Genomic DNA, 22,278 nt, shown 5'->3' on the forward strand with positions numbered 1-22,278 from the left:
TGCGAACCACCGCTAAAATGTGTGACTTAAACGTAATGTTCTATGAGTAAAGGTCAAGAATTTTTCGAGATAGTAATGACTGTTGCCGGCATACGAATATAAACATTGGAATAGTACCAGCACCCGCAGTATATGTGATTCAGCATTCACAGATAAGAAACTAACTAATCAAAATTTACAGCCACTCAAACTAACTATTAATTTTAGGTTATTGGACTGATTTTGTTCTAATTTCTGTATATATATGCATAGATAAAACGGGCTCTTTGCAGAGCATCTCTGCACAGTGACGTAATCCTACTTACATAACTTGAAATGTCTAGTGTCAGGACTAAAGTAATTTTCAATGACTTATCAGTCGAGTGAGGCTCTCAAACTTTTAACGACTCTTACGTCTCTCTTACGGTTTACGGATTGCCCCGCAGAGAAGGGTCGCATTGATAAGGATAAGTACAACTGTTACACCCTGGGATTGGTTCGGTGCAGCTGGGCGATCGCTCAGTCGCTGGGAATTCGTCGAAAGAGTCGCTACTTTGCGTGGAAGATCGGTTGATTTCAACATGAAAATCGAATGGGCTCCTGTTCGAGTTCCTCTGGCTCGCCGTCTCCAGACTCTAGTCGTGACTTTCTTCACCTGCATATTCTTTACGCTGCCCATATTATCCTGCCTCACAGTTGCTATCCTGCTGGTAATCTTAACATATTCAATTTTTTAGTTTAAACTGTTGAGAGCTAGAATGCCAGAGGTTTAGTATTCATGGGCATAAAAGACTAACTACAAGGGATCACAGTGTAAATAAAAAGAGTGAACTCTTGTGTTCTCCATTGTAAACCTCTATTTACTCCCTTGGATTCAATATATTTGTGGCTGAAACGTACATAAACAAACAAAAAATAATTGGTACCAATTTTAATATCTAAACCATTTCTTTATATATTTATACATTATTTGATAAATTCTTATAAACATTTTTATTTTATTTAGTATTATTGTGGACTCTTTCTGCGCAGTATAATTTTAGTATATTTTGTAATAATTTATTTCGATTACAAGAGGAACTTTGGCATCATGGAGGGCAATGGGTAAGTGCTGAAAATAAAATAGGCCAACAATTCAAGAGATAATCACCGTATGAATTTCCAATAGCTGGTTATTTTACCGCAGTGTTCGGAAATATCGGAGCTACTTTCCCGTCGAACTTGTCAAAACCGCTGAGCTGCCGGCAACCAAAAATTATATTGTGGCGAGCTTTCCTCACGGAATTCTGGGGTAGGCGAATTAAGGATCAGTTCATCAGTTCACTATATCTTATCTTATTTACGGTCCTTCCCAAGAACTGGAACTTGTGTTAACATGGGCATGGACATCACAAATTGGCTGGAGCTGTTTCCCCAAGTTCGACCCAAGATAGGCACCCTGGATCATCACTTCAAGACCCCCCTTGTACGTGACATAGTGCGTTGGTGGGGCATGGTGTCGGTTTCCAAGGAGTCACTGGTCTATTTACTGAGCAAATCAAATGATCCCGGGCACAAAGACAATCGCGATGGTTTCACATCCAATGCGGTGGCTGTTCTGGTTGGTGGAGCCCAGGAGGCTATGGACTCGCATCCTGGACAGTACATTTTGACCTTGAAGAACAGAAAGGGTTTCGTCAAAATGGCCATTCGAACGGGGTGAGTAGTTAGTTGAAAAAACAAAGAAAAATTATGAAAATATCTCTCTATTTATAGCTCATCTATAGTGCCCTCGTTTTCCTTTGGCGAAGTGGACATTTTCGATCAGGTGGCAAATCCTCCGGACTCCCTGCTCCGCCGCTTTCAAAATGTGGTCAAAAAGTGCACAGGAATTTCACCGCTTCTCCCCAAGGGTCGCGGCATCTTTACCTACAACTATGGGATGCTGCCCCATCGCCGGCGTATTGTCCAAGTTGGTGAGTCCCAGATTCCATTTCCAGTCCTAAACCATTTAATACCCCATCTATTACAGTGGGTTCCCCCATCGATGTGGTGAAAAGCGATAGTCCCGATGCCGTCTATGTGGACGAGATCCATGGACAGGTGATGGCGGCGCTGGAGAAGATGTTCGATCAGTACAAAGAGGAGTACATACCAAACTCCCAGCAGAGCAAACTGGTTATACAGTAACTGCAAAAAATGCCTCAGACTATGTGATTTATAGTAGGATTTAGGAATCTTTTTTAACCGCAACAAATAACAGATCATTGATTGTTTTTAACGAAAGCGTATGTTTTGTTTTTTCCTTTTATTAATTACCAATTAAATTTGTTACCTTGTATGTACTTATATATACAAAAAGAACAAGGAGCTGGATTCTCAAATTTTTGGAAAAACTTAACTTAGTTTCGGATTTGTGCCACGACGACCTTAACAACTATAAGGAATTTGTGCTACGCTAGGAAAGAATCGATCGCAGAGTTCGTTTCAAAGGTACAATTTCATTAATTTAGCAACAAATCAGTTTTCATTAAATTTGTATTAGCTTTTTCAGTTTTGTATTGTTTGAATTGTTTAACGCTAAAGCAATTGCAATATAAGAAGGGGAAATTCGGGGAAATATTAAGATTTAATGAGATTACTAGTTACTTGTAGTTGGCTTTAAGATTTACCTACATATATTCAAATATTACGAAAAGTATTCGTCTAAATATATACTTTTTAGAAAGGAACACTTGGCATAACTTGGATTCTCGATTTGGGATTTGGGATTCTGTTTTGTAACATTACTTTTTAAATTTTCAATAACAGTTGAGTAAGCCATAGATGGGTACACCATATGTGTACCCCGATTGTTGTACTCCTGTAAGGTGGTTTTCATACAAGCATAACTTTTGAGTAGTCTAATTTGAGTAATTGCCGTGATTCTGATTATTGTTAGACGGGGGACATTTAGTTTCCCCATAGCACTCTGAATATTTTTCCTAAATTCTGCTGGTGAGGCAATACAAAATACATATGTAATTGGCATAATTGTCGGATGAACTGCCTACTACATGCATAGGTACTTTAAAGAACATGTCCAAAAACTATTTCACTTTGGTGTTTCGCTATAACGCTACTTGATTTCTCATTTTAGGTACTAGCCAGGCTGCCGATTGTGGTTTGAGGAAAGCGCATTTGTCGTTTATCTAAACTTCTTTTGGTTTTGGTTTTTAGTTTTTTTTTTAGTTTTAGGTTTTCGTTTTCGTTTTGTTTTGGATTTTTGGTTTTTTGTTTTAAATCAATCCCTGAGTGCATTTTACTTTGCATGTAATTGCGTAGTTGCTAAATCAACTGCTGGTGTTGGCTGTGGCTGTCTTTTGGCTCTTCAATTGGTGGTGCGCAGTGGTTTTAAAGTGGCTCTGATTTCTGATTACTGCCAGCGAGTGCCATAATTGTTTCGACTAATTACAATATACCTATATATCTCACATTTACAAATATATACGTATAGCAGTGGCGTGCTATTGGCTTTGATTCTGGGTTTTTTGAGCGCAAACGGTGCATGGAAGATAAAGGTGACGTGTCTCGAGCTGGAAATCTCCGGCGCCTAAACATGATCATATCAAAGTTGAATATTTAACATTCAGTATTCAGTATTCATTACTCGTTATTCGTTAGGTTCTTTATTGGTGTTTCGATTTCTGGGAGGGCCTTACGGTGAGCTCTAGTAAGTATCTACAAAAGGTTCCGCAGCCTCATTGCTGCACTTCTCAGAGCTTCAAAATATTTGCTTCCCTACGATTTGACTTCTCCTTCGTGTCTGGTTTTGGTTTTAATTTATTAGTTGTGTATATTTAGTATATAGTTATGTATAAATACAATTGAATTATAGTACGTATGTGTGTATATATATCGGGGGATCAAACTGCATACGCTTTAGCTCTAGTATTAATACATTAATAATACAATTTGTAATTGCAAAGATAACTAACAATATGTATACTTATTCATATATACTTTTCCCTTCCATAATCAATTATCAATTTATCAATTTAATATTTAGAATAATCTTGTATATCCGTATATGCAGGGTTTCTAATCGAATTTCATTTTGTTCAGCATTGCTAACGTTTTTGGTTTCTTTTGGTATCTTAACTGGTTAACGAGTCCTCCATCCACCCTGTCCATCTCCTACCAATAGTTCAACTTCTATTTTTAGCGAATTAACAAGGTTTGTTCTGCCGATGCCAACTAATTAACTAATTTACATGCATTTCATAAGAATGTTTTACACAATTATCTGGTTTTTGGGTCTGCCGATTTATGTTTTAGCTAATTGGTTTGAGGGATGGGGAGACTCGGCCATTCCCATAAAAGTATGCTACACAATGTTCAACAAAACTTGCGGCAAGTCAATCGATAAACGACAACATCGAAAGTTATGCGCAAGTAAACAAATATTACTTATCAAGAAAACAAAATACGTTCTATAAAATCTATAAAAACTTCACAATTCTGTGTGTATCTATATATATGTATATATAAGCTACGGTGGTTGCCCGCTGTCCTAGACAGCTACGATGGCCGCCATCTACGAGGCAGTCGGCACAGGATTGAAGTAATGCAGGCCATTGGTCTGTAAAGGTATCACAAAACTCTATATAGTAACTGCAAGAAGATAAGCATGGCCAGTTCCGACTTACCGCCATGTCGTACTCGGTGATGTAGGCGGGAATTTCCAGCTGATCCTTTGTGATGGCCGAGTACAGGTGCTCCACGCCAGGAAGCGAATGCACTTTGGCCTTGATGGCTGGCGCCATGAAGGTGGTGAACCACCAGGTCATCATCTTAGTCCAGAACGTGGGATGCACTATGTAGAAGGCCTTCAGGTTCTTCTTGTACCTATTACTCATACGATTAAGTTAGTGAAAGTGAGTGTGGGTGATAAATGAAAACAAAGATACTCACTTGTAGGGCAACACACTGTAGACCTCACGCAGCCAGTGCAGCGAGGGATAGTTGTTTGTGGATGTCAGCGTGTGGAAGTACGAGATGACATAGTCTCCTTTAACGATGGGATCCAGTAGCTTAATCAGATATAGCAAGGCCTAAAGAGCAAGGGAAATTAGTAATTGGGGTGGGAAAATTGCTGAAAAACACTACCTTCTCCAGGTCAATATTCTGGGCGGGGAACCATTTGCCGCAGAACACAATCACAGGCCGACCCAGGCGGTCCACGCCGCTCTGGTAAAGGCAGCCGATGCCCGAGACCTCCGTCAAGTCCTCGACTTGGGCGCGACGCAATAGACGCTCGTACCTTAAAGGAAATATACAAACAAAGAGTTAGTACCATACATATGTACATATATGGGTTATTTTGAAAATAATCAACTAAGAATCACTAAATTCTTAAGGGTAACTTCTAGTTTAAGCGTTTTAAATAAGAGTCTATAGTCCTCAAAGAGTAGTTCTATTTTTAATTTTATATATGTATATATTGATACTAATAATAACAATTAGCTTTTATTTATTTCGTAAGCCTTTTATTGAGACTTTGAATTTCCTATGATAGTTCAGCAAAGAAGTAAAAATAAATCAAAGAAAGCAGTCAATATTTGTTGCACCTTTGATTTTTCTCAGAAATTTGATATCTTCGAAGCAAACAATTCAACCTCAGATCGATTGCAAAATGGATTATACGCATTGCTTGTTCTATTTAGGATTCCTTTCGTTTTGTTTACTCTCTGGCCTCTGACTTTTCAAGTACTACGCATATAAAAACTGACGCGGCGATTATGTGGAGCTCGTTTCGTTTGGGTTGCTTGGGGGAGCGAGCAGTTCGATCGATTATTATGTGGCGTCACGCGATTCCAGGCCATATAAGCATATAAATATAATGACAGCAGTCACTGTCCCACTGTCTGTCACGACTAGAAGCTTCTGAAAACTCTCCATGGCCGACTGCTTGAAATTCACTTCGCAAAATACAAAAAGCGCTGAATATCATGATTATCCGCTTGGCGAATTATAAATTTTATAAGCGTGCTAAGCCCATGTTTAGCTGCTTATTTCTATTTGTTAACTGAGCTAAAATCCGAGGCAAACATTTGCCAGATAAAAGTACAAAAATAAAATTGGAATGGACGATAAAAATGGGTCACCCAATCAATTGTCTGGAACTGCATCTGATTGGCAAGTGAATTTATGCGCTCATTACCCATGAATCATTTGAAAAGTTGCACAGAAAATCAATATACTATTGGGAGGTACAAAGGTGTGCAAAAGTTGTGCTAAGTTGATTAACAACTTTCGACGCCACACGCCGAAATACAAACTTTCGAGCTGGCTAATTGAACACCTCAGTCTCCGCTAAATTCGGACTAATGTGAGTCAATTTCAGGTGACTTAATGCTGTGATTAAGCAGACAGATTTGGGATTGGATGTGATGTTTTGCCGCCTCGTGCCGCATTAAACTCCGGTAGCAGCAACCGATAAGCCTTTTACGACTGCAGAGAGAAACCCAGATAAAGATACAGATAATGCCCAAATGTGACGCATTGTGACGCAGTCTCAGCGAACCCATTCTCAATCATAATCTCGAAATTGGTGTTTGCCCAGCTAAAGATATAGATATAGCTGCGGATGCGGATGCAGGTAGATTTCGTGGGTGGTGCCCCCTGAATGTGATTATCGTGTGAAATATACAATGAATATTAAAGCGCAATGCTAATCCATAGAATAAATCTCACAGTTAAACAAGTGGGTGCCACGCAGAAGTAATAACATCGTTATTAGATCACATTTCCTGACATCAAACACATTGCATGTTATTGTTCACTGGCACGTACGAAAAAAAAAACAAGGCCGAAAGGTTTTATTTGGGTTCACTATGCAGTGGGTGAACGGTTGAAGGTTGGCTGATTTAGTTCAACACTCAGTCAGGGGCAAAATGCAAGGCAAAACCAAAGGATGCTCGATTCCAAAAATAGAATTTAGAGCAACTATCAAGGGAACAGTACAGTTGAACTTGTCTAAAGCAGACTTTTATTAGAGTAATGTGGTTGTAATAAATTAAACCCGAGGCTTGAATAGTCTTTAAACTTGGAGTGCATTACTTGAAGTTAGTATTACAATGTTGTAAGTCATAATTTGTTCCCAGCTCTCAGTGTCTTTTGCATGATTGCTTAACAATAACATTAAAACATTTTAATTTATATTTAACTAGTTTTCGAAATTTGTTGTTAACTTTATAGAAACCCATCTAACAAATCTACAAATTCAATAAATAACAACTATAATAATTGTCGGATGTTCGTTAAAAAGGCGTAAATTTAAAATCAAATTGCACATAACATAATCTTGTTTATAAAATGTGTCTTTCACATGTTGTAGGTTTAATTGGATCGAGTTGGAGCAGTACGACTGCAATGCACTCCCGCCCACCGCTGACGTCATTAACCCTTGGCGAGGACCAATTGTTTACTGCCAAGGGGCGAAGGAGGGGCGGTGACTGACACATTTCAATACGGTTCACCCCACCAAGAACCAAGTTCCTGGGACTTTACCTTTCCTCCGGAGTCTCCATGAGCTCATCGGGCAGAACGTCGTTCATGTCGCCCGTGGTTTCTTGCATGGGACTGGAGCCCAAGTCAATCGACGTCATTCCTTCTAACATTGTCATAGTTTACAACGGTTTTCAAATGTAGTTGTAGTTGTTTCTGGTTTTTGTTGGTGGGTGGCACTATTTTTGGTTCCCCTTTGAGTTCGCAGCTCGCGCACAATTACGGTTTATCGATTTTAAGTCAAAATAGAAATTTGGTTTTTTTACAGCTAACTGTCCGATTTGATTTGCTCACCGCTGTTTCAACCCGATTTCGTATTCAATTGACGCAAAATAGTTTGTGTTTTCTTTCGCTAAATACTTATAAATAGCTCAGGGTGTTGTTTTTCTGTTAAATAATAAGTATTAGTTGGGCAGCTTGGTGGCCAGACTTTTGCGTTGTACGGAAGCGGCTGATGGAAATGCGAAAATAGTTTTTCTTTTATACTTTCAACTTTTAGCTCTGTGCGATTCTATGGATTTATCACCGATTTATATAGAATTGGCGCCCGTTGCGGTATATATATCTCGATGCACGTCCGTTCGCCGCGAGTGGAGCTTTTCGAATGAGCGAGTTTGTGGCGAGTGGGGCTGCTCTTGAATCTTTTTCGCCGCCCACAGCAGCCGCGAAGGAGAGAGAAGGAAAGACAGAGTGGCGCAGTAGCGACGACGCAGCAAAAGAATGCTCTCGCTTGCTTTTATTCTCTTCCACGCGACGATGCTACACAGTAAAAAAACCTGATATTTGACGATGTTACATACATATCAGTTTGAATTTCGTTGACTTCCGATGCCTAAAAAATACACGAAAGTAAGACTTCATCTTCTGTAAATATTATTCACTTCAAAATGATGTAAAAAAAATTAAAGATTTTTGTATTTGAGTTGAGCATTTGAGCTCTTCTTTTCTCTGAGTGAATAATACTCTTACTGGAGAGAGAGTAAAAACACTCTCTCACTTTCGGAGCGTGCGCCCTTTCGCCTCTTCAATGACAATCAGTTACAACACCAATGCCAAGAATAAGAGCAAGAACAGTTAATGGCAAAAGCAGCAACAACAATAGCCCAAGGACACCATGCTAGCGGCTTTATTTGCACTAATGTCAGATGGGTCTAAAACAAAACTGTCCAAAAAATGAAATCAGTTCAAATGTTTGCGTTGTCAGTTGGCAGCTAAATGCGCAAAAAACGAAGGCACGAATTCTATTTTGATTCTTCCACTCACCCACACATGTAACGTTAGACGGTAATACCTACGTATGCGTGCAATGTGCAACATTTCCATCAAAATGGAATGTTAAAACAATACGGTAAACATGAACAACATTACCGTTGACTCACACTACGCATATGTATATTGTTCAATGGAAATTGTTGATACATACATTTTAAGAACGTTTCAATTAAATTTCATGAAAATACGATAATTTCAATAAAAAGAGCACATACACATATATGGTGCTTCATGCTCTATCAAATATTGATCCTATTGTTTTTGTGTATGAGCCCAAGATGACCTCAGATTGTAAATAATTGAACGCGCAGAAGAGGAAGCGCCTGCACAATGGGGTGCATTCCCCCCGCACACGTTCAAAAACCAATCGGCAACAACAAAAAACAGGTCCAGGAAGCGGCGCTCACTTGTCACCACACCACCCAATCCACCCCCCTTTCCATTGAAGCGGTTTAATAAATTAAGTTGCCTGAGAGATGTTACGTTTAAATGTCTACAAAATGTGTGCAAGGCATTTGTGCGGTTTCATTCAATGAACTGCAACGGTTCGATATTCTGGATGTACTGCCACCGGCCGATCCGGTTACCAACAGATTCCCATTCCGAACTGCATTTCCACTCCGATCCGAGCTGTCATTTTATTTATTTTAATTAGGGGAACTGACAATATTTGGGGGTAGTATGCATTTTACGAATGCGAAGCACAATCCTAATGAGACATTTTATTTTTTTTCTGATAAACTCATCTGTGCAATTACTTTGATTCAAGGAGTATTTTAATCTTTATCTGAGGTTTAAACGTAAGTAAGCTTTTAAGCATTATTTGGGAATTCCTTATAATAATATTAAACACAGGGACTTTTTTACTTTTATGTACATAGATAATGCCTCCAAGAGTGTGTTTGCTCCTAAGAACGGATCATTTAACTTGATTTTGTCACAGACATTATCTCTGCTTGTATGAGTATTTGTAAATATTCATAAATATTTACCTCTAAGCTTATTTGACCACGTAATATGGTATAGCATATATTTTAAGAACATCTTATTAAATTGCTTAAAAAGCGAAATGCATTGATCTTTATTCCTAATTTACATATTAATCAGTTTGGTGTTTATTGAAATAGCCTAGAGCCAGAGTAAATATTCCACTGAAAAAACAATGTTCCACACAATTTTTGACAAATGTCATCTAGCGAATTTTTAAAAAAAGTAAGAAACCCATTTTTAGACCAGCACCAAAGGGCCCGACCTGAAAGCTATAAATATTTTAGGCCGATTTCACGCAAACTATGACGCCACAATGTTTCATATTCCCACGTCACAGTTTGCGTCACAAGGAAAAGCACACAAAACACTTGGCCAGTCCAATTAGCATTGTGCAGGACGATGGGCAAGCACTTTCCTTACACCACTCCACTTTATTCCGCTTGAATTCAATTCAATTTGAGCGCTAGCCCGAGTTACCGAGTTGCGTGCCACGGGTCTCTAAAATTTCGACAAACGGCAGAATTTACATAGAACGGTTGAAAGAGGAAAGGCATTTGCTAGACGGTTAAGATATTTCCGGCATGCTCGAGTAATAAATATGCTGGACGAGGTGTTTATGGGCGGAGAAGGTGGGCCAAGCCATACTACGTGCCCTTTTGGAAGCCTTATAGGCTGCAGGTGTTCCCATCCAGTCAAGAATGTTGTGTGAGGCAGCGCGGAGTCTAGTGCCTCAGCTGCTCAAAGGGGTAACTACTTAACTTAGGTTAAACAGTTGTTTCTTAACTAAAATTAAGTTGAGTTTAATTAATATCTTTTTATAGCTGCAAGTTAAGAGCACTTTCTTGCAGACACTAGTTTGAGTTTGAGAATTACATTTTGGGTATATCAACGTATACACAATTTTAATAAAAAAAATTCAAGATTTGGTCTCTATATGATTCACCCATTAAACAAATTAAAGCCTTTTTACTCTTATTAACGTTTGCCTAATGGCGTGTTTACGATTTCGATTATGTGCTAATTGCAAACTCTCTAGACAAATTCTTACGTGTAAATATGAAAAAATCAAAGAATATAAATTAGATTGTCCATAAAAAAGTGATGCCGATTTATGTCATTGCCAAAGCTTGCAAGATTATCTTCTAATATTGATAGGGCGGCACAGATATGTACCAATTGTAGAATTATAATTTTAATAAGTAGCAAGTCAGACTTACCTTTCCTGGTGCTCAACCCCCTCGACGCCCTCGGATATGACATTCTCGTAAACTCCTGTGCGCGGGCGATCGCTGAGCAGGTGCTGCCGGTCCAAATCGCGCTGTTTGGGAGGTCAAAGTATTCCATAAATTAGCACACTCAGATTCGATCGAGGTGTTTTTAAATGGAACTCACCTGAAGCTGAGCCTGCAAGCCGCTGCTATACGAATTGAGGCTGAGACCGTTCATATCGCGAGCTCCGTACTCCAGATCCGAGCTATTGCCCTCCATATCGTGTGGACTCACGTCTGAATCGTCGTCGGCTGGAATAGGGACAACAAAAGCTTTGTCAGTTTCAGAAGAGAAATGCATTTGGTTATAATGTGTTAAACAAATCAATAAAATGTAAACTTGAAAATCATAATAATCGTTAAACATATTAAGCGACCAAAACGGTAATTAGGTAATATCCTTGTTAAATAGGTAAACTATAATTTCATATGTTTGTTGTTTGTTTATCTCAATCTCACGGAATATTTCCCCAAATAATAATTCTTTTAATTATATCCTTATTAAGCATAGGTCTACTGAAAATTATTTTATTCTTCTTGTCCATCATTTGGGTCGTGGGGGCTTATGGTCTTTACACGAGAACTCAAACGAGTTGTTTATCATTCTGCGCTGGATTTCGATTATTGGCGCAGAGCTAACACTTTCTGTAATCGTGTCCGAACTTCAGCGCTTCGGAATGTGAGTTGAACTGAACGCCAGCTCTTGGCAAGCGAGGCAACAATGCGAGCGGTAAACGCACGAGCGTTGAGCAAAAACTGGAAACTGCCAACGCCCCCACGTGTCGCCCCCTCCATTCCTCCTCTTGTCGAGCACTCGCTTTGCATCGCTCTCGGGAGATAACTGATAACGCAGATATCTCGACTGCGGCGACATGATTTAGGCCCAGAATGGAACTTGGCCAGGACAAACACATGAGTGACACTCCGCGTGATAAGCGCAGCAAAAGCACGTTAACTTACTTTTGTTGATAAACTAACGAAACACGAATGCGCTAGCTTTCGCTTAACATGGCTTGAGTAACAACGTGTAATCAAATTTAAGGTGAGATTTACTTTTCAAGTTTATTTGGATAGGAAGTTTAAGGGCAGTTACAGTTAATAATATATGAGCGGAAAATTAAGAATAAGAATATCATAACAATTGCAAATTGTAAAGTCATACTCTACCACCGATAGCAGAAGACATTTTTTGCAAAAAAGGCGTTTAGGGTCGGCAATTGCTCTAAAGATTAGCATGTACTGTTGACTCTGGTAAAATATTTCTTTTTTTCGTTCTCATCGTTCTCAATAATTTTTAAAAGTTAGAAATCGGGAAAAACAATAAAATCTAATTGTTCAAAACTGTAATTAGCATAAATATCATTTTAGTAATTTTCAAGGAAATGTTGAACTGTGCAAAACCTATAACTTAAATCAAAATAAAATTATTTTGGAATACCGTAATGTAAATTTATGTTTGTACATATGCATGTACATATATAATCCAAATCAGTTTTAGTAAGTAATTCAAAAAAAATGAATTCGAATAATAATTGATTTTAAAGTACGGTATCGTACCTAATTAGCTTATTTTAGTGGTAATATTTTGTTATGGCAATTTAACTATTTATTTTGAATTTGTATGAAATATAGTTGCTAGGGCACTTTAAACGATTTAAATGCAAGTCCTTTAAAATTATTTTTTTTGCCTCCATTTGTGAATATTACAATATTAAATAAGTAAATTCCGATTTTACTCAGATTTTTACAAGTCAGTTTTCATGGTTATTTATACATCATTGTCCTAAAAGTATGCAACGAATTCAGTGTCGATTTCACAGCACTCGGCTTTTAGTCAGTTGACACTAACTAACTGCGACATCGGAGGAGTTAGGTCTTCAATGACAAAATATTTTTCACTTCCAAATTGACTAATGACACATATTTGATTTGGGTTCTTGGAAAACTCGTGGAAGAAACACTGACAAATAAGACAGATTGTATTACCTTAAGTCTCAAAAAAAAAAAGACGAAAACAGCGACTTTTGTCTGGCCAAATGAATGCAACTACTGCCAAGTGACCCGCACACGACCGACTTTGCAGCGTAACTGAAGCCATAGAAGTCGGGCAGCCAGTCAACATAGCGAACCAGAGAATTTCACATATATTTCGCTTTTGTTTCGTCTGCTATTCACTTGTTTTCTTTTTGTTTCACTTATCTTATCGACAGTCAACCAAGGAATTGTATATACCTCATGTGGAATCATTGCCATGATAGGTGTCCTTATCATCGACAGTCGATTGATAAGCTGGCAGTGGTAAAACAGTGACGAAAGTCGCAATCTCGCAATACAATCAGAAAAGTGCACAGAAAAAAAAAACAATCATATTGAACTTATAGATTAAAGATCTCATTTTTGTATTATAACCTGAAAGCTTTTCGATACTTAAATAAATAAATAAATATATTTTTTGATAATAAAAAAACATATGTGCTTTTTTTATTACCAAATCCCAAAAACCAAAAGTGTATTTCCCCACGATAATTTCTGGTTGCTTACTCACCCAGACGATGACGCATGTGGACACTGTGCTGGGGATTGCGGATAATGCGTATCTGGCGGTCGGGATCCGGATGCTGTGGCTCCCCGAACTCCCCGCCAATGTCCTTGGGCAGCTGCCACAGGGCACTGCGCTCCTCCAGCTGATCCCTGGGGAAGTACAGTGGGGCCAGGACCTCGTAAGTGCCGCGCTCGCTGCTGCCCACGCACAATATCACAACCTGAAGGGTGCACTTGTCCAGATAGCGGCGAATAGTACCTACATCGTAGCGTAGTTATGATCGGTTGACAGATTTCGTTTGGGATAAATTTATTCGGTACTCACGCAGGGCAATGTGGGATGCCACATCCACTGGAAAGCTCTTCTGGTGGGCACTGATGTTGCACAGGGCGATGGTGTGTAGGTTCAGTTCCTTCGCCTTGCAGAGGACATTTCTACAGGTGAGTCGTCAAGATGATATTTAAAATTAATTGAATGGAAAAATCAATTTAATTAATTGCAATCTAACTCAATGTAAGCCATCTTTTAAAGTTACTTAATTAAGTAGCATTTTTGAGCTATCCATTTTCCGCGGGTTCATACATAATTCTGTTCTAACCAAATTCCAACCAAGAATTCTATAGAATTTTTCCAAACTCTCTTAGTTGTGACCAATGACAAACAAAATACTAGCTTTTTCTGAGCAACTTTTTTTTAAGAGAAATTAAATGTTAGTTAATAAAATTTCAGAAAACAAAATTCTTCAAATATGATTAATATTAAAATATGTATACTATATGACTATATATGCTTTACGTCACTGTTCCCTTCTTTTTCACATGCATTTCGATCTATCTTTGTTTTTAGATTGTAAGCTTGAAACTTTTTTTTTCGTAACATGTTATATATTATCTTTCTTCTTTGGTGAGTATAAAGTGAGCATAATTCAATTCTTTCTGGTGTGTTCTAAAGATTAGTCACTTGTTTACTTCCTAAAAAGAAATATGTCTAATCGACAAATGACTGTCTTTATAGACAGTTCAGACTAAGAAAACATTTAAAGAACAGCTGTTAAAACGGTGAGTCAGTTAGGTAAGTCTATCCATAGATTGTAACTTTGCAGAGTAATATTTTGTTAAATTGGCAAATACTACAGTGGGACTAACTGACCTGTAGCAACAGTGTAGCGTGTTCTCGGCGGCCGTCTTGAACTTTTCCCTGTAGGCAGGTGCCACCGTATGCAGCACATACTTGGCGGGCAGATTGTATCCACGCGTGATGCGCACATCGCCAGTGCGGCATTCTAAGTAAGAGATAGATCGCAGTCAGCAGAGTTGAATAATCTAGACCCAATCAAGGCCCTTACTAACCCTTAACAGTGGTGCTAAGCTCCTCCCGCAGCTGGTTGCCAGCCACGGCGAAGATGCGCTCCGATATGCTATTGCTTTCAGTCAGGGTCTCATCGCTGGTGTTTGTGATGGCGTCCACCTTCAGAGTGGTCATGTCACCATCCCTAAAGATATAACAAAGGTATGAGTTATAAAAGCGACATAATTAATAATAGTTAGTTAATAATAGTTAAGACTACTTCACAGATCGTTTTCACTCATTCTAATGGCGATCTTACCAGATTACGAAGCGATTGTTGACATCTTTGGACAGGGGGAATGGACTGCGATTGTGCCGGGGTCCCCCCAGATTGGAATAGTCCGTGATCGGCAGCCGTGTGTCTGTTTTTTGTGATCCACCCCAGGTGGCCAGATTATCCAACTTGATGAGCTGAAAGAAAGAGAAATGAAATGACCACTTTTCAAAGTATTCACTTTGGAGTACTCACACATGGGCTAGAGCTGGATTCGAATGCTTTGAAGTCCACATTTGAGTTCGTGTCGAGACGCATTGCTCTGCGGGAATACGAAAAGCGAATCAAGTCAGTTCCATGCACATCACTCGGTTCGTCAATCAATCAGTCTTTAACTGGCTAAATTTAGTTACCCCCAACATAACCTGTTCTGCGCCGTTCCCATTTCGGTCGGCCAATTTGTTTACAATCAACTCTTTGTCCGGCTTCAGCCAGTTTCAGCCCGTACAATCTCGAGTGCGTGGGTATGGGTGGCTATAAGCTATCTGCGAGTGGCCAGAACTCCGCGGATGAATCACGACTGGAGCCAAGCCACACCTCGCCCTCGCCAAAAAAGCATTTAGTTCGGTGTGTGTGCGAAGGCACCAAATGAAATCCATAAATATTTACATTCTAATTGTCATCGTTAGTTGTCATCACGTAGACGGAAGATCTTAATTCGCGGGTAAACACAAAAAAAAGAGCAGGGGAAGAGCTGAATACGTATTCTTCAGAGGGTGTGAGTGTGAGATAGGGCTGCAGTGATGCCAGAGCTCCAATATATTATTTATCATTTCAACAAATGAAATTGGAATCTGCTTAACAGATATTTGTACTTTTTGTTTTAGATATAGTAATTCCATTATAAATGAAACAGAGTGCCACAATGCCCTAAAAATAATTTAAGTGCATTTCAGGTAGGCACTTCTCGTCACTGACTATACAATTTCGTAAGGCTGCTGCAGTGATGCCCCACACTCACACCCTGCCCCCTTCTTCCACACCTGCTGGATGTGCGTCACGAGCCGAGTGAAAGGTGAAAACAACAGCAAGAACAGCAACAACAGCAAGAACAGCAAAAACAGTAGCAACTAAAAACGCTGGCAAGTGCAAACTGCAGCTGCGCTCTTAATTGGCATATCAAACGCTCCAGGGGGCTGCTCCTACGCCCACCAGTTGAGCCCGGCGCCCTTTGCCCTTTCCAGGTGAACAGAACCAAACCGAAAGCGGACGGATGCCAGGGGGCAAGGGGCAGGGGGCACGGGGGAGGGGGGAGTCTATGACCCAAATTGGCTCTTTGGGAATCGAACGGCTATATATAGTGCCGCACAGATCACGGCTATTGTCATGGATGTGTGTCGAGTGGTGCCATCCACACAATGCAAAACTTTCCACAGCCACATTATCCGCGCACCAGCACTTGAGTAAACAGCGTGGATTTGAAGGGAACATGTATGTTATCTGGGTTAAATGAAGGCTAGTGGCCTACTACAATCGTAGTAGGGAAATAAAAGCTGATCTCAGCGACCCACGAAAATGGAAAAACGTGAGTTGGTTTTGGTCACACTTCGTGGAATCAATTACAAATACAAAGGTCGAAATGTTGGTATTAACTTGAAATTGTCTACGAAAGCACAATTTTTGGTAAAATGACCAAACTGTTTTCTTGACAACAGAGGTGTTTCTTTAAATAGGAACACATAAGACATAATAGAATAATATTTATCTTTGTGAAAGGTCTGCCTTTTAACGATTGGACATTTTTAATTTAATACAAATCTAACGATCATGTCAGATGGCTTTAAAATTGACTTAACTTTGTTGTTTTAAAGCATACTTTTTAAATGATTTGTTTATAAACTAACATTTTTGTACAAAAATTTATAGTTGTTACCTTGAAGACTTCTCTGTAAAGATTGTAAAGAATATTTCCAATTTAAATTGATAGGAAAGCCTCAAACTTGGTAAGAAACTAGGAAACAAAAATACGTATTGCTGGAGCTTCCACTGTAGCTAATGAGTTCCATTCAAGGTATTCCGTATAAGCAACCGCTATAACGTCATTTCAATTGCTAGATCAGCCAGTAAAAAGCAATTAGGCACACATTCAAATGTTCGTAATGGGTCCCCGAAGATGTGAGAGGGAAGGCGAGTGATAAAGCTTTACGTGATCGGCTATTGATCGCGGGCCTTACATAAGAATTGTTATTTTCTTTTTGTTTTTGTGCTCGACTGACACCCTGTAAACAAGTTCAACTGGTCTAACCAGCATTTAAAGTTGACAAATATTTTACTGCTTGTTTACTTATGACCGTTTCTGTTGTTTTTGCAGGAATGTATAGTGGCTTACAGAAACGCAAATGACGCCTCGACTGAGTTAGCCTTTTGATTAGCTTGTCCGGCTAACCACCCACTTCCACCTTCCCTTCTCGTTTACCTATAGAGCAAATAAACAAAGTGCCATTTTCGTTGACACACAGTGAAAATAACACCGAAATTGGTCATCACCAAGGAATTTCCATTTTGATACAACCATTATTATGAAGGCGGAATAATAATAAACAAACATGTATATGTGCATACTTTTTTACCTCAATGGAGATAAAGATCGAACTGTTCTCTTATATAAGTGGTTTGTTTTTTAAGACACACTTGTCTAATAAAAAATTAATTTAGGAAAATATTGAAATAATATTTTAAATTTATTTTATAAAAATTGATATAAACGGGGTGTCATAAAAATGTATTTATGGTTTGAATTAAAACTGAATTCAAAGCTCAGCTGGCTTTTAAGTAATTCTAAAACATTTCGGTTGAAGATTAATGGATTTAAAAAAACTAATTTGATGGGTATAGGTAAAAATTTAGAGGTATAACAACATGGTTTGCGTCTCTTAATCGGAGATTTAAGTTACCGAAGTGGCATATTCTTGGAATATTTTTCGTGTCTGCTGCCAAGAGATTTGTTTTAAGCTGCAGTATGTGGCTACAAGTGTGGCAGCCAAGTGGCAGGCTGGTCTCTGGCCGATAACTGGCATTGCAGTTATTCCTCGGATTGCATTCAGCTTTGGCAATCACAATCCACCCACTCCACCCACTCCACCTAGCCACCCACCAGCGACTGGCTGAAGTCCAATGGGCGCACATGTGATCCCCAGCTTTTCCTTCTCCTTCGCCTCGCCTTGATTTGTCTTGCCAGTTGGCGTGCCCGAGTCAATTACATTATTTCAACTGTGCTGCATGACATGATTTCCACCTCTCCTCCTGCTACTTTCCCCTGAGGAGGGGACTGGAAAATAGTGAAAAGTAGCAGGAGGCAAACGACTAAAATGTAAATATTGCAGGGCAAAGGGCTTCTATTGGTTCAACGATACGAAAATCTGTTGAAGGCTATTGGCATATAATTTGTTTAAGAATGACAGGAAATTGGTAAGGCAATACGAAGAAAGGCAAACAAATTTTCTTTAAGTTAAACGACAGATTTCATAAATTTTGAAATCAATAAGAGGTAAAAACCTAGTCATTGCAATTTATTTATTGTCGAAGTGCAGTATGTTTTACCACTACCTCAACAAGTCCAATGGTAACATGCGACATTATTGATTGAATATTACATATATTATGACAATAAATTAGATAAAAGTAGATAAATAGAGTGCACTTTTCACATTTAGACATGCCTATTAGTTTTTCATAAACGTAAAAGTCAATTTAGACAACTTTTCACAATTAACAAAATGAAATACTACCTTATATTTTTGTAGTAATTAGAATGATTGACAAAATTCAATTGAAATTGTGCTGCCTCTTTCTAAAGGTATTTCCCATTCGATCATGAAAAGTATAGGATATACTCGTATGAGATTTTTTGGGCTGTCGACTGACTCGACTCCCTTCGACACCCTTCGTCACCCGTTCTCATTTGGGCCAAATAATGCTGCCAGCAAGTTTGTTTACGCTACACGCTCAATCCGCCAAACTGTTGCATAATAAATGCGAAATTGTCGCCCACATGCCAAGGCCTCTGCTGAGCTGGGCAGGTTCCAAGAAAAAAAAAACAAAAAAAACAAAAAAAACAAAAAAAAACAAAAAAAGCACTAACAAATACACAAAATACTTGGCTTTTGTTGGCGTCGTGGGGCATGTAAAACTACAGGAGCTCCAGTAGCATTGGCATTACCGGAGTGCCAACGAATCCAACTGGGCTGCGCTTGGCACGGACCGAAACCAAAACCGAACATTCCATGCATTAAGTATACGCCGTGTGTGCGCTGTATGCTCAGGTTGTTGGCATTGTCCTTTGCCTTCTGATCTCTGGCCCCGAGAACAAGCCAGCCGAAAAATCCGCCCAAAGAGAAAACAGTGCCAGGCGGGAAGCGTTCCGCGTTCCGCGATTTGTGTATCTTCAAGTCAGCGTCGCCCAAATATTTGCCTTTTATATTTACTTCGGATGCGTCATAGGCAAGGTCTAACCTCGAGTCTGCCGCCGTGTAGCGTTCCAATCATTGGCTATTAGCCCGGCCGCTTCTCGACTTAGTTCGCCGTGACGTCAGCGAGATTAATTTCCCGCAGCCATTGTTAACGGCAAATTGCAGCAATTTTCCTGGCATTATCTCCCACTAAATTGTGTCGAATTGTCGCACAAGGCCCAAAAACAAATTATAATCTGCAGCAGTCTGCTCGTTCTTCTTTCGATCCAAAGCAAGTGCATTTATATAATTTTGTTCGCTGGAGCATTAAGTATATGGTCAAATACTCCGACAATGGTGCCATTCAGCGGTGGTTGTTGTTGTTCTGCCTGGCCAGCTCCAATGACCCCAATAAGCTGGCCAACTGCCCGAACAATAACTCCAATAGAACGCGGACCAGTTGGGGGGAAATTACATTTCTATTAAGGAAATTCCACAGACAAGTGTATGTTTATGTGCACACATATTGTATGGCGGCAAATGCTAAAACGCTTATTATTAATTGTCAGTTGGTGCTGGAATGGACTAGCACAGTGGGCCCGACAGCGAAAATAAATCCCTAAAATAAAATGGAAAACCAATCTGAAAAGTCATTAGCCAAGTATGCGGTAAAATCCAACTATCAGTTGACATATGCACTTTAAATATAAAACTTTACGATTTATAGAGCATATTTGTCATTGAAAGCAAATACTTTTTAAAATTGTATTTTTTGCTGTATTAAGTGAAGAATTAACAATTTATGAAGTCATATTTGTAAACGAATATCCTTAAGATTGGAAAGAAGGTTAAAGTTTATACTTATTAAACTTCTTTAGAGATTGAAAATAAGTATTCAATCAGTCTAATATCTCTTTAAGTGAAGTTATTAAATGTGAATAACTTTTTAAGGGATCCTAAAGCAATAGATTTAGAGCTTTTAAGAGCTTGCTGTATTTAAAGACTGTATAAAACTTCAAGGACTTTGCCAAGTTTGTGGGATTTTAAGTAAACTATCAAACGATTTTACGGCCCATTATGACTGCCCTGGGCCATTTCCATATAGCTTGATAATTGAGCTGAGTTGGCCATTGTACTATACGGGCATTAGCCACGGGCCCCAAGGAATCCGGTGGTCCGTTCTGCTGGATGCGAAGGATTGATGGCTGTCGGGCGGGAAACTGCAGTCATATTTGATATTCAGCACAAGAAATTGAAAGAAAAGGCTGTGGTGTAATCCAGTTTTGGGGTCCGGTTCCTGGGCTCAATCAAATGCTTCGCCACTCGCTTATTTATGTATATTCGTATAAATTTCTAATGCATTCGCAGCCGATGTTGCAGCACGTACAAAGTGGTGGGGAAACGGGTGGAAAACGGCTGGAAATTTGGGGCGCCTGGTTGGGGGCTGGAGGTAAATGTTGTCAGTGAATAAACCTGTCACTGAATGAACTTTACGAAACTCGCTACTAAACCGAAATCATAAATAATTAGTGCTATGGCCGCCCTCTACAAAGCTGAGAAGTGGAAGTTGCACAAGCTCGGCTCTTGAAGGTTATTCCACTTTTTGTGAGTGTGTGCGCGTGTCTCTCCGTAATTGCTTGTGTATTTGTGTTTATGTTCACCCTCTCGTAATAAAAGAACGCTTTCTGCTTGCCACAAATAAAATCAAAATACTGGTTATTATATAACCAAGACTTTGTTTTGTCCTGCTTCCCTTTTCTTGCAATTTCTTGCCTTTTCGTAACTTTTTTTTTTTGAAAAATGCACACAAAACTTTTTTGAAATGAAAACACCAAAAGACAACACACACGCACACACACAGACGCAAGCGTGGGCAAACACTCACAGATACTGCGTACACTGACAGCTACTACGAACACCGTTAAGCGGGCGAAGGGCAAGGGGCGGTGGGCGGTGGGAGTGAGATAAAAGAAAACGCGGTAGGCGCGGCGGTTATTCAGGTAACGCTCTGTCAGAGTGTGTGTGTGGATTTTTGCCTGCCTGCGCCTGTGTGTGTGAGTATTTGCAGTCCAAACTTTACGGCCTTTACGCACTCTGTTCGTCGATCAATGAATCAAACTCCAACTCCAGAAAGCAGCTTTAATCACTTGTGTCGCCCGTTTCGCTCAGTGTTCTCGATTTAAACTCCACTGCGATAGTGTGTGTGTGCCGTGTCCGTGTCGGTAAGTGTGTGTTTGGTGTGTTGCAAGCTTCAGTTGTGTGGCTCTCGGCTCAAATCACTCTTAACGCCACCGCTCGTCTGAAATCCGCGTTCGACACTGAGAGCTTTTGGGCCAGCGTTAAACTTTCGACCACCTCAAAGAAGAAGTGTGGCTAAATCCAAATCACAAAAAAGCACTACTTTTCCCTAAAATATTTGTTAAAAAATATGGCAAAACTTTTGCAAGCATTAACTGTGTCCGCATTCCCTATCACGAGTTTACAATTGTTAAATGTTAATACACATTTTTAATAAGATTTTTTCCTAAATCACCGGTACTTTTAGTAGACCGTTAATTATTTGAATAAAGATTAAGAATCTGCACGGTTAATAATCTGGTGCGACATTCACTTTTCTTTAAAGAATTACCGATGTCTATATTTTCTAAAGACCCCTTATTTTTAGAACAATTTAAAAATAATGATACTAAA

The 22,278-nt window shown here is 39.3% G+C and overlaps 2 protein-coding genes across 6 annotated transcripts; one reads left to right on the forward strand and one right to left on the reverse strand.

Moving 5' to 3' along the window:
* The first annotated feature begins 489 nt into the window (after window positions 1-489).
* Window positions 490-2,244, forward strand: LOC108149616 (diacylglycerol O-acyltransferase 2). Of its 2 annotated transcripts, none has more exons than XM_017277329.2 (6): window positions 490-689; window positions 986-1,083; window positions 1,148-1,270; window positions 1,336-1,677; window positions 1,735-1,934; window positions 1,991-2,244. In XM_017277329.2, the coding sequence occupies exons 1-6, from the start codon at window positions 561-563 to the stop codon at window positions 2,146-2,148; spliced, it is 1,050 nt and encodes a 349-aa protein (XP_017132818.1). In that variant the 5' UTR covers window positions 490-560; the 3' UTR covers window positions 2,149-2,244. The 2 variants fall into 2 exon arrangements, with proteins under 2 accessions (XP_017132818.1, XP_017132820.1); XM_017277331.2 differs by having other exon boundaries at window positions 1,055-1,083.
* Window positions 2,245-3,603: 1,359 nt separating this feature from the next.
* LOC108149614 (protein GDAP2 homolog) lies at window positions 3,604-21,916 on the reverse strand. 4 transcript variants are annotated; one of them, XM_017277325.2, is made up of 13 exons: window positions 21,681-21,916; window positions 15,395-15,461; window positions 15,185-15,336; window positions 14,928-15,070; window positions 14,728-14,860; window positions 13,903-14,012; window positions 13,582-13,836; window positions 11,161-11,288; window positions 10,986-11,086; window positions 5,107-5,260; window positions 4,912-5,051; window positions 4,647-4,845; window positions 3,604-4,579 (listed from the first exon to the last, which is right to left on the reverse strand). In XM_017277325.2, the coding sequence occupies exons 2-13, from the start codon at window positions 15,455-15,457 to the stop codon at window positions 4,535-4,537; spliced, it is 1,623 nt and encodes a 540-aa protein (XP_017132814.1). In that variant the 5' UTR covers window positions 15,458-15,461; window positions 21,681-21,916; the 3' UTR covers window positions 3,604-4,534. The 4 variants fall into 4 exon arrangements, with proteins under 4 accessions (XP_017132814.1, XP_017132816.1, XP_017132815.1 ...); XM_017277327.2 differs by lacking the exons at window positions 13,582-13,836; window positions 13,903-14,012; window positions 14,728-14,860; ... (2 more) ...; window positions 15,395-15,461; window positions 21,681-21,916 and adding an exon at window positions 13,023-13,119; XM_017277326.2 differs by lacking the exons at window positions 13,582-13,836; window positions 13,903-14,012; window positions 14,728-14,860; ... (2 more) ...; window positions 15,395-15,461; window positions 21,681-21,916 and adding an exon at window positions 11,613-11,724.
* Window positions 21,917-22,278: the final 362 nt, after the last annotated feature.

This window comes from Drosophila elegans, unplaced genomic scaffold (genome assembly GCF_018152505.1).
Source record: "Drosophila elegans isolate 14027-0461.03 unplaced genomic scaffold, ASM1815250v1 contig_133, whole genome shotgun sequence".
In the NCBI taxonomy this organism is placed as follows: domain Eukaryota; kingdom Metazoa; phylum Arthropoda; class Insecta; order Diptera; family Drosophilidae; genus Drosophila; species Drosophila elegans.

What these genes read in the sequence shown, in the direction of transcription:
- LOC108149616 (XM_017277329.2), top strand. Translation starts at nt 561, where the DNA reads ATGAAAATCGAATGGGCTCCTGTTCGAGTTCCTCTGGCTCGCCGTCTC. An exon ending in TCACAGTTGCTATCCTGCTG is followed by an intron (nt 690 to 985) that starts GTAATCTTAACA and finishes TATTTTATTTAG; the next exon opens with TATTATTGTGGACTCTTTCT. An exon ending in GGCATCATGGAGGGCAATGG is followed by an intron (nt 1,084 to 1,147) that starts GTAAGTGCTGAA and finishes AATTTCCAATAG; the next exon opens with CTGGTTATTTTACCGCAGTG.
- LOC108149614 (XM_017277325.2), bottom strand. Translation starts at nt 15,457, where the DNA reads ATGCGTCTCGACACGAACTCAAATGTGGACTTCAAAGCATTCGAATCC. An exon ending in GCTTGCAGGCTCAGCTTCAG is followed by an intron (nt 11,087 to 11,160) that starts GTGAGTTCCATT and finishes CCTCCCAAACAG; the next exon opens with CGCGATTTGGACCGGCAGCA. An exon ending in TCACCGAGTACGACATGGCG is followed by an intron (nt 4,580 to 4,646) that starts GTAAGTCGGAAC and finishes ATACCTTTACAG; the next exon opens with ACCAATGGCCTGCATTACTT.